We start from the raw sequence: 12,525 nt of genomic DNA on the forward strand, positions 1-12,525 counted from the left end.
ACCGCGTTCAGCATAACAAATAGAACTGACTTCTATTTTGGCGCTTGGCAACGCAGACACTCGTTGGGTCATGCGAGCAGTGTGGGTGCAATAATTGAAAAACATGTATGTTTACATTTATTTTGCAACGCGAGCAGTGTGGTCAGCATGTTAGAGTGTGGTGCTTATGAAACCAAGGTTGTGGGTTCAATTCTCACATGGACCACTGAATGTTTTTGGTACACTGAAGATACAGTACATATTACTCTGTTACACCAAACATTGTTCAACTAAACCGTTACACTGACCTCTGTTACAAGGGAGACCTCAATGGGACTTCCTTGATAAATAAATACGATTTTATCAAACTAAACATGTGTGTTGACCACACCAATCTTACCTAAAAAGCTTAAAGACTCCTGTTGCGAGTAGCTGGCTAATATAGATAGATTGAGTAATGACCTGAGTTAATGATTGCAGTCCTGATAATGAGCCTTTGCTAATGGTGGAGATGCTAATGGATAAAATGGCTAATGGGCTCTGCTGACAGTGCTGAGAAAAGGTAGTAACAGCGTTCGCTAACAACGCTAATGGAAAAGACTGAAGGACTTTGAAACGGTGTCTTTTACAGTATCTTAGCTGAAAATTATTAAATGATCAAACTACCGCAATGTTCAGTCCATACTGCAGCAACAGGACTCCACAGTACTATACAGTTCATACTACCTCAACAGTACTCCACAGTACTATACAGTTCATACTACCTCAACAGTACTCCACAGTACTATACAGTTCATACTACCTCAACAGGACTCCACAGTACTATACAGTTCATACTACCTCAACAGTACTCCACAGTACTATACAGTTCATACTACCTCAACAGTACTCCACAGTACTATACAGTTCATACTACCTCAACAGTACTCCACAGTACTATACAGGTCATACTACCTCAACAGTACTCAACAGTACTATACAGTTCATACTACCTCAACAGTACTCAACAGTACTATACAGTTCATACTACCTCAACAGTACTCAACAGTACTATACAGTTCATACTACCTCAACAGTACTATACAGTTCATACTACCTCAACAGTACTATACAGTTCATACTACCTCAACAGTACTCAACAGTACTATACAGTTCATACTACCTCAACAGTACTCAACAGTACTATACAGGTCATACTACCTCAACAGTACTCAACAGTACTATACAGGTCATACTACCTCAACAGTACTCAACAGTACTATACAGTTCATACTACCTCAACAGTACTCCACAGTACTATACAGGTCATACTACCTCAACAGTACTCAACAGTACTATACAGTTCATACTACCTCAACAGTACTCCACAGTACTATACAGTTCATACTACCTCAACAGTACTCAACAGTACTATACAGTTCATACTACCTCAACAGTACTCCACAGTACTATACAGGTCATACTACCTCAACAGTACTCAACAGTACTATACAGTTCATACTACCTCAACAGTACTCAACAGTACTATACAGTTCATACTACCTCAACAGTACTCAACAGTACTATACAGTTCATACTACCTCAACAGTACTATACAGTTCATACTACCTCAACAGTACTATACAGTTCATACTACCTCAACAGTACTATACAGTTCATACTACCTCAACAGTACTCCACAGTACTGTGCAGTTCATACTACCTCAACAGTACTATACAGTTCATACTACCTCAACAGTACTCAACAGTACTATACAGTTCATACTACCTCAACAGTACTATACAGTTCATACTACCTCAACAGTACCTCACAGTACTATACAGTTCATACTACCTCAACAGTACTATACAGTTCATACTACCTCAACAGTACCTCACAGTACTATACAGTTCATACTACTTCAACAGTAATCCACAGTACTATACAGTTCATACTACTTCAACAGTACCTCACAGTACTATACAGTTCATACTACTTCAACAGTATTGCAGCGCAGGTGATAATGACACAAGTAATCAACAAGCTTCCACCCACTGTGCAGTTTCATATACTTTTTCTACTATAAGTAGGCTGAAGGGAGAATGAGCATAGCATCATTAGCGTAGCATCCCAGCTAATGACTGCCTTCTCTGAGCAGTTTGACTGCCTTGCATGTTTCCCCCATCAGCGTAATGAGAAGATAGCTATGCTTACGGTTTGAGGAGCAAGAGAATAAAATGCCTAGGAAGAGAAAAAAATAGGGATTTAGGGAAGATGGAGAGAGAGGTGAGAGGGGGAGGGAGAAGGTATTTGGGTCATTTCCAGAAGGTTCTCTTTTGCTTTTGCTCTTTTGCTGTGTTATTTGCCTAAATTACAAAGGCCCAAATCATGGAGAGACTCTCTCTGTATTGATACTGGCCGCTGTATAGACGTGACAGAACCCCATGTAGTTCACCTGTCTCTGTATTGATACTGGCCGCTGTATAGACGTGACAGAACCCCATGTAGTTCATCTGTCTCTGTATTGATACTGGCCGCTGTGTGGACATGTTGGAACCCCATGTAGTTCACCTGTCTCTGTATTGATACTGGCCGCTGTATAGACGTGACAGAACCCCATGTAGTTCACCTGTCTCTGTATTGATACTGGCCGCTGTATAGACGTGACAGAACCCCATGTAGTTCACCTGTCTCTGTATTGATACTGGCCGCTGTATAGACGTGACAGAACCCCATGTAGTTCACCTGTCTCTGTATTGATACTGGCCGCTGTATAGACGTGACAGAACCCCATGTAGTTCACCTGTCTCTGTATTGATACTGGCCGCTGTATGGACGTGACAGAACCCCATGTAGTTCACCTGTCTCTGTATTGATACTGGCCGCTGTATGGACGTGACAGAACCCCATGTAGTTCACCTGTCTCTGTATTGATACTGGCCGCTGTGTGGACATGTTGGAACCCCATGTAGTTCACCTGTCTCTGTATTGATACTGGCCGCTGTATGGACGTGACAGAACCCCATGTAGTTCACCTGTCTCTGTATTGATACTGGCCGCTGTATAGACGTGACAGAACCCCATGTAGTTCACCTGTCTCTGTATTGATACTGGCCGCTGTGTGGACGTGACAGAACCCCATGTAGTTCACCTGTCTCTGTATTGATACTGGCCGCTGTGTGGACGTGACAGAACCCCATGTAGTTTACCTGTCTCTGTATTGATACTGGCCGCTGTGTGGACGTGACAGAACCCCATGTAGTTCACCTGTCTCTGTATTGATACTGGCCGCTGTATGGACGTGACAGAACCCCATGTAGTTCACCTGTCTCTGTATTGATACTGGCCGCTGTGTGGACGTGACAGAACCCCATGTAGTTCACCTGTCTCTGTATTGATACTGGCCGCTGTGTGGACGTGACAGAACCCCATGTAGTTCACCTGTCTCTGTATTGATACTGGCCGCTGTGTGGACGTGACAGAACCCCATGTAGTTTACCTGTCTCTGTATTGATACTGGCCGCTGTGTGGACGTGACAGAACCCCATGTAGTTTACCTGTCTCTGTATTGATACTGGCCGCTGTATAGACGTGACAGAACCCCGTGTAGTTCACCTAAACTCACCCACTCTCTTTCACTCTTTCATTACCCACATTTTCCTCTCTCCGTTTCCCTCGCCCCTCTCTCTCTGTCTCGGCCTCATTATCCCTCCATCTCTCTCTGTCTCGGCCTCATTATCCCTCCATCTCTCTCTGTCTCGGCCTCATTATCCCTCCATCTCTCTCTGTCTCGGCCTCATTATCTCTCTGTCTCGGCCTCATTATCCCTCAATCTCTCTCTGTCTCGGCCTCATTATCCCTCCATCTCTCTCTGTCTCGGTCTCATTATCCCTCCATCTCTCTCTGTCTCGGCCTCATTATCCCTCCATCTCTCTGTCTCGGCCTCATTATCCCTCCATCTCTCTCTGTCTCGGCCTCATTATCCCTCCATCTCTCTGTCTCGGCCTCATTATCCCTCCATCTCTCTCTGTCTCGGCCTCATTATCCCTCCATCTCTCTGTCTCGGCCTCATTATCCCTCCATCTCTCTCTGTCTCCGCCTCATTATCCCTCCATCTCTCTGTGTCTTGGCCTCATTATCCCTCCATCTCTCTCTGTCTCGGCCTCATTATCCCTCCATCTCTCTGTCTCGGCCTCATTATCCCTCCATCTCTCTCTGTCTCGGCCTCATTATCCCTCCATCTCTCTGTCTCGGCCTCATTATCCCTCCATATCTCTCTGTCTCGGCCTCATTATCCCTCCATCTCTCTGTCTCGCCCTCATTATCCCTCCATCTCTCTGTGTCTTGGCCTCATTATCCCTCCATCTCTCTCTGTCTCGGCCTCATTATCCCTCCATATCTCTGTCTCGGCCTCATTATCCCTCCATCTCTCTCTGTCTCGGTCTCATTATCCCTCCATCTCTCTGTCTCGGCCTCATTATCCCTCCATCTCTCTCTGTCTCGGCCTCATTATCCCTCCATCTCTCTGTCTCGGCCTCATTATCCCTCCATCTCTCTCTGTCTCGGCCTCATTATCCCTCCATATCTCTCTGTCTCGGCCTCATCATCCCTCCATCTCTCTCTGTCTCGGCCTCATTATCCCTCCAGCTCTCTGTCTCGGCCTCATTATCCCTCCATATCTCTCTGTCTTGGCCTCATTATCCCTCCATCTCTCTCTGTCTCGGCCTCATCATCCCTCCATCTCTCTCTGTCTCGGCCTCATTATCCCTCCATCTCTCTGTCTCGGCCTCATTATCCCTCCATCTCTCTGCCTCGGCCTCATTATCCCTCCATATCTCTGTCTCGGCCTCATTATCCCTCCATCTCTCTGTCTCGGCCTCATTATCCCTCCATCTCTCTGTCTCGGCCTCATTATCCCTCCATATCTCTGTCTCGGCCTCATTATCCCTCCATCTCTATGTCTCGGCCTCATTATCCCTCCATCTCTCTGTCTCGGCCTCATTATCCCTCCATCTCTCTGTCTCGGCCTCATTATCCCTCCATCTCTCTGTCTTGGCCTCATTATCCCTCCATATCTCTGTCTCGGCCTCATTATCCCTCCATCTCTATGTCTCGGCCTCATTATCCCTCCATCTCTCTGTCTCGGCCTCATTATCCCTCCATCTCTCTGTCTCGGCCTCATTATCCCTCCATCTCTCTCTGTCTCGGCCTCATTATCCCTCCATCTCTCTGTCTCGGCCTCATTATCCCTCCATCTCTCTGTCTCGGCCTCATTATCCCTCCATATCTCTGTCTCGGCCTCATTATCCCTCCATCTCTCTCTGTCTCGGCCTCATTATCCCTCCATATTTCTGTCTCGGCCTCATTATCCCTCCATCTCTCTGTCTCGGCCTCATTATCCCTCCATCTCTCTGTCTCGGCCTCATTATCCCTCCATCTCTCTCTGTCCCGGCCTCATTATCCCTCCATCTCTCTGTCTCGGCCTCATTATCCCTCCATCTCTCTGTCTCTCACTCATTATCCCTCCATATCTCTCTGTCTCGGCCTCATTATCCCTCCATCTCTCTCTGTCTCGGCCTCATTATCCCTCCATATCTCTGTCTCGGCCTCATTATCCCTCCATCTCTCTGTCTCGGCCTCATTATCCCTCCATCTCTCTCTGTCTTGGCCTCATTATCCCTCCATCTCTCTGTCTCGGCCTCATTATCCCTCCATCTCTCTGTCTCTCTCTGTCTGTCTTTCCTGCCCACCTTTTTTTCTCAAGCAGTTGCCCTTTCCACGGCCCCCAGTGGACAGTGTTATAGTTTTTGTATTGGACCCTATGTGCAGCTGGACTGTTAATCCTAGGAGCCGTAAGGGAACTGAATTAGACTAGCGTCATCTCCAGTTAATTCTCATGTACTCCTGAGGGGATACACAGTTATTATTATTTTGTGAAGAGACCTAGCATAACCCTTATAACTCCAATGAGTGTCTCTATACTAGGAGCTATTAGAGCCTTAAATCTGCCCCTCTGGGAGTCAGTCTGTACATTTGATGAATAATAGTCATTGTAATTGTAAATACAGGGCTTTAAAGTATTCACACGCCTTGACTTTTTCCACATGTTGTTGTTACAGCCTGAATTTAAGATGGATTAACGTGAGATGTTTTGTCACTGGCCTACACACAATACCCCATAATGTCAAAGTGGAATTAAGTTTGTATTATTAATAAAAAATGAAACAATGTACGTATTCAACCCCATTTGTTAATTTAATGCAAGCCTAAATATGTTCAGGAGTAAAAATGTGCTTAACAAGTCACATAATAAGCTGCATGGAATCACTCTGTGTGCAATAATAGTGTTTAACATGATTTTGGAATGAGTACCTCATCTCTGTACCCCACACATACCTATCTGTAAGTTCCCTCAGTTGAGCAGTGAATTTCAAACACAGATTCAACCACAAAGAGGTTTTCCAATGCCTCTCAAAGAAGGAGACCTATTGGTAGATGGGTACAAATAAAATAAAAAGCAGACATTGAATATCCCTTTGAGCACGGTGAAGTTATTAATTACACTTTGGATGGTGTATCAATACACCCAGTCACTACAAAGATACAGGCGTCCTTCATAACTCAGTTGCCGGAGAGAAACAAAACCACAACATTGTAGTTACTCCACAATACTAACCTAATTGACAGAGTGAAAAGAAGGAAGCCTGTACAGAATACAAATATTCCAAAACATGCATCCTGTTTGCAACAAGGCACTAAAGTAATACTGTAAAAAAAAATTGGTAAAGCAATTAACTTGAATTCAAAGTGTTATGTTTGGGGCAAATCCAATAAAACACATTACTAAGTAACACTCTCCGTGTTTTCAAGCATAGTGGTGGCTGCATCGTGTTATGGGTATTCTTTTAATCTTCAAGGACTGGAGGATCAAGGATAAAAAAGAAACGGAATGGAATTAATTGGAGGGATGCGACACTATTCTTGCACAAGAAATTCCATCTTTTAGTGTTTTGTTGATGGTGGAAAATGCTGTCTCAGGCACCGCTCTAGAATCTCCCATAAGTGTTCAATTAGGTTGAGATCTGGCGACTGAGACAGCAATGGCATATGGTTTACATGCTCAACAAACAATTGAGTGACCACTCATACCCTGTGGATGGGGGCATTGTCATCCTATGGGGTGTAGCCATGGTACCAAAATAATGGCCTGCCTAGCATTTTTATACATGACCCTAAGCATGATGGGATGTTAATTCCTTAATTAACTAAGGAACCACACCTCTGTGGAAGCACCTGCTTGCAATATACTTTGTACCCGTGCTTCTACACCTGCATTGCTTGCTGTTTGGGGTTTTAGGCTGGGTTTCTGTACAGCACTTTGAGATATCAGCTGATGTACGAAGGGCTATATAAATAAATTTGATTTGATTTGATTTGATACCCCTCATTTAGTCAAGTGTTTCCATTATTTTGTCAGTTAACTGAATATCCAAACAAGTTCAACACTTTTGACCAAACATTTTAGTTATAGATTGCACCTTTAAATATATACCATGCATACATTGCTCCCCCATTTCCTGGTTGCTAAAATTCTAATAGTTTGCCTAATTTCTGTTTATGTGAAGGAATAATAATGTGTAGTGTAGAGAATCATTATACCATCTAAACCGCTGTGAAATATATTTTCCATAACCCCAAATATAGTATTTTCAGCTGTTTGAAGCTGGTGCACAAAACCCAAAGTAAAAGACACAAAAACTAAACTTAAGAACAGGAAGCATAGAAATAGCGCACATAAAACAGATCTACCTCTTATACTTGCTTTCAAAGAGAGGGACAGATCTATAACTCACATTTCTATGGGAATTTGGTCAGTTCGCCCAAAAAGTCACTCACCCTTTCAGTTCATCACTCTCTATTTATTGTGTTGCTAGTTTTTTTCTTCCACTATAAGAGAAAAGAGAATGAGAGAGCAAGAGAGGGGGAGAAAGAGAATGAGAGGGGGAAGAGGTAACTATAGCCAAGTGTGAGACGAAGAGGGAAAAGAGGAAAACCTTGAACTTGTCTGTGAGGTTTAGTGTACTTTAGAAAACCCCTTGCAGGCTAAAGGATCAGAGCCTCTCTTTAAGGGTGTCAATGGAGCACAGAGAGATCGATGGGCCATGGCCAAGACACCTTTAATCAACAACACTCACTTTCCACCTTTCATCTCTCTCTCTCTCTTTCTTTCTCTTTCTTTCTCTCTCTCCCACTTTCTCTCTCTTTTTGTCTCTCTCTCGCTCCCCCCTCCCTCGCTCCCCCTGCTTTGGCTCGCCAACGGCATCAGTTTATCCCTCCTTTCTGCTCTCCGTCTGTCCATTCTCTCCTATCTTTCATCTCTGAAAATGTGAAGTGTTCTAAGAAGCAGGCTTCATGGTCATTTTTAACGGGCATAACTGTCCAATCTGTGCCTGAGCAGAATTCATCAAATAGACCTTATGTAGCAGAATCCTTTGGATTGATGGAGGCAGTTATTGACAGGAGAGTGATAGCTCAGCGGTGTAATTCTGTTGCAGCCTACAGTAGAACAAGGTACCGCATCATTGTGCATCTGTGAGATCTTGGAAGACGCCAATGAAAAATGGTGGAGTGATATCACCACTTTCCCTTAAACTTTTTCTGCAAAACAAGTTTTTATCTCTCCCTCTTTCTCTCTCTCTTCAGAGTATTGTATTTTTGAATTGCCGTTGAATTAGCTATGTAAATAGGTTGGATTGTGCCAATAAAGTTTGTTCTAAAATCAATCTCTCGCTCTCTATTTCTCTGTAGGTTCTGTCTGTTCCCCACAGAAGATTGGTGTGCTGTAGCCGTCTGTTTGAGGTGACGGACGTCAACAAGGCCCAGAAACAGGCAGCCCACCAGAGAGAAGTCTTCCTCTTCAATGACCTTATCGTGGTAAGACTCCCTGACACCGGACTGACTCTGCAAAGGATTGTGGGAAATATAGTATTGTCTTCAGAAGGGATGATCAATTTACTACACCCCTCTGAGGATTATAGGGGGACATTGTTATGGGATTATAGTACTGCAAATGTCTACGTGTTTGGATTTAATTGATTTGCGCCACAATTGTTTTTGGGAAGTGTGGTGTCACCTGATCTAAAGTAGTAACCTTTGTAAACTATACAGCGATGAACTCACTATCAACTTGGTTGTAGTCGACTCGTGAAGTGTGGTCACAGTCATATAAAGCAGCTTGTATTTCCTGCCAAACATATTCAAGGCATGTAATTCCCAGGAAGTCTCTCACAGGGACCCATTTTCTGAAGACTACGTCCCTAGTTTCTATTTTGTTTCATGACTCATTTCTTAAATAATAGATGGTACAGTAGGTTAAACGGAGTCCGCAGTGAACTTATACACTCAAGCCTAGAGAAAGAAAATAACTACCGGGGTCAGTAATGAAGTCCAAGCTTCAGTCATTCATTTGGTCCAAGTCACATCGAATGGGCCTCGGAGTTAATCATAGATTAAATAGCCGAGAGATCGATGTCTGTTATAGTTAATAAACCCATTAGGGCAACTCCAAATGTTATCTATGTGATGTATTAAACTACTCCCATAATTCCACTGGTTCTCATCTTAATCTGTCTCGAACAAAAACTGGGGGAGAGAAAATAAAAATGAAAGTGTTTCTCTGTTGCCTGCGCTGCTGTTGAAAAGTAATTGTGCCCCGAAGGGAGGAGGGGAGTTTTGAAAATGCTTATTCTTTGCCGGGCCAGACAAAAATCCTCTTGCGACGTCTTGGCGGAAAACTGTTGATTCGGCACAAAGAGAGTGTCATAATTACTTCAATCGCTGAACCTCATTTTGTAAGCGTGAAAAAAAATGAGGGCGCACTCTCGAGGTTTACGCAATTACACGTAATTAAGAGGGCGGGCTCCTGCGAGACCTTGTTTCTCACGACTACTCAGAGAGTAGGGTCTGTGATAAGTTTGCAATCTTCATATTTATTTTACTGTGTGAAATGAATTGTCAGGGTGTTCTTCTTTACGAGTTAATCATCATCCTTGAGGTTCCAACACTCTCGTCTGCAGCGGTGGATGTGTCACGGTGATGTATTGGTTTAATATGGCGGCTTACCAAAAAGGCCCTGCAGTATCAGCACTGAGGAGATACTCTCATCTTTCTCTATCTGTGGTGTTTCTATACTGTATGAGAGCTCCCCTCTCTCTCTCTCTCTCTCTCTCTCTCTCTCTCTCTCTCTCTCTCTCTCTCTCTCTCTCTCTCATTATTTCCCTCATTATATCTCTACCCATAAGGCATAGCTGTTTTCCCCCACACACTCACAAACACATCCTTGAAAAAATATACAAAGTTGCAGTGCTGTTATGTCACATTCACTGGAAACAGGATTTGTCACAGAGAGAAAGCTATACTGTGTAAATTGTCTCTCTGAAGGTTATTAGTAGGATGATATGAATATGCTGTGTTGATCCTCTCTGACCGATGATGGATTTCTTATACTTTATTTTAACACGGAGGTCACATTGAGACTGGAATGTTTTTTTCTCCAGTGCCTTGAACACCCATGTGAAGCAAACTTCAAAGCCTGTTGAAAGCAAGGCTTAAAACCTTACCCCAACCATCACCTAAACCCAACCCTAACCTGACAATAACACCTGCAGTGCTGACTGAGATTGAAGAGAAAGGCTTTGACAATAATAGAAGAGAATAATAATTGCTGCCCATCTGTTACAATGGAAACAAGGTTTACTCTGCTCCCACAACACAGTTATTGGAGGTTAAGTGTCTTGCTCAAGGGCACAAGGGTGATGGATGGGGCTTGTCCACATTCTTTAGGCGACTTCTCTAACCTCTAAGCTACCTATGTTTGTTATGCTCTTTGGGGCTGTTTTCCAGTCACAGTTAGTCCTGGAATAAAAAGCAAGCTCAATGCAGAATCTCAATTGAAAATGCCTTTTAAGTCCAGGATTAGGATTGATCTGTGTCCATAAAACCACACTAATATGTTTTTGAAGTGGAACAGAAGACATCCTGAATAGGTTCTTATTTTGATGTTCTGATTGACATCTCCGTCTTTCCTTTATTGAGGAAACATGCACTTACTACGAGTGTGATATGTGGTTCTCTCACCTAGCTATTTTAAGATAAGTGTCTTTTACCCTCAGATCCTGAAGCTGTGCCCGAAGAAGAAGAGTTCAGCAGCCTACACCTTCTGTAAAGCCCTGGGCCTCCTGGGCATGCACTTCACACTGTTTGAGAACGAGTGTAAGTCACCTAACACCAGCATCACTACTCACCCTCCAAAGGAGAGAGAGAGAGACTGGAGAGAGAGAGACTGGGAGAGAGAGACTGGGAGAGAGAGAGAGACTGGGGAGAGAGAGAGACTGGGAGAGAGAGAGAGACTGGGAGAGAGAGAGAGACTGGGAGAGAGAGAGACTGGGAGAGAGAGACTGGAGAGAGGAGAAGGAGAGACTGGGAGAGAGAGACTGGGAGAGAGAGAGAGACTGGGAGAGAGAGAGACTGGGAGAGAGCGAGAGACTGGGAGCGACTGGGAGAGAGAGAGAGACTGGGAGAGACAGAGACTGGGGAGAGAGAGACTGGGAGCGGACTGGGAGAGAGAGAGAGAGACTGGGAGAGAGCGAGAGACTGGGAGAGAGAGAGAGAGACTGGGAGAATGAGAGTGTGGGACTAAAACTTTTTCTAAACGATGTTGCCATGGCAACTCAAACGTGAAACAAGCAGGAAGCTGTGGCAGAAATATGTGATCTTGATCTGCAAGTAGATCCTTCAAAGTACAATGCCCTTTTGAGACATTATTACACCACTATCATAGAATAGGACAGCAGCAAAGAGAGGAGGGATATAGACGGTGGAGGGAGAGAGAGGGAGAATGTAGTGAAAACAGCAAAAGGGAATGAAGCAGATAAATGGTGCTAGCAACCCCAGTCACATAGATTACCCAGAATACATTGTGTTAGCCTTGATTTAAGTACATCATTACATAACTCCATTTATTTGGATAAAAAGACATATTACGTAGCCAACCCCCAAGGTTATGGGTTTGTACCTTCAGAAAGTATTCGTACCCCTTGACTTATTCCACATTTTGTTGTGTTACAGCCTTAATTCTCATCCATCGACACACAATACCCCATATTGACAAAGTGAAAACGTGTTTTTCGACATTTTTGCAAATGTATTGAAAATGATATACAAAACCATCTCATTTACAGAATTATTCACAACCATGAGTCAATACATGTTAGAATCCCCTTTGGCAGCGTTTACAGCTGTGAGACCTTCTGGGTAAGTCTATGAGTTTTGCACATCTGCATTGTACAAAATTTGCCCATTATACTTTAAAAATGCTTCACAGCGCTGTCAAGTTGGTTGTTGATCATTGCTATAGGCCAACCATTTTCAGGTAGTTGCCATAGATTTTCAAGACGATTTAAATCAATACTGTAACTAGGCCACTCAGGAACATTCAATATCGCTACGTTAAGCAACTCCAGTGTATATTTGGCCTTGAGTTTCAGGTTACTGTCCTGCTGAAAGGT

General features: G+C 43.7%; 1 protein-coding gene across 1 annotated transcript in view; it reads left to right on the forward strand.

The window, feature by feature from the left end:
- Positions 1-11,277, forward strand: part of LOC116373884 (IQ motif and SEC7 domain-containing protein 3) — a gene marked incomplete at its 3' end in the record, with an annotated part of 142,269 nt that extends 130,992 nt beyond the window's left edge. The window contains exons 8-9 of the mRNA XM_031822175.1: positions 8,768-8,893; positions 11,131-11,277. Of these exons, the coding sequence (XP_031678035.1) occupies positions 8,768-8,893; positions 11,131-11,277 (273 nt within the window). The remainder of the gene's footprint in view (positions 1-8,767; positions 8,894-11,130) is intronic.
- Positions 11,278-12,525: the final 1,248 nt, after the last annotated feature.

This window comes from Oncorhynchus kisutch, unplaced genomic scaffold, assembly GCF_002021735.2.
Source record: "Oncorhynchus kisutch isolate 150728-3 unplaced genomic scaffold, Okis_V2 scaffold4081, whole genome shotgun sequence".
Classification (NCBI taxonomy): Eukaryota; Metazoa; Chordata; class Actinopteri; order Salmoniformes; family Salmonidae; genus Oncorhynchus; species Oncorhynchus kisutch.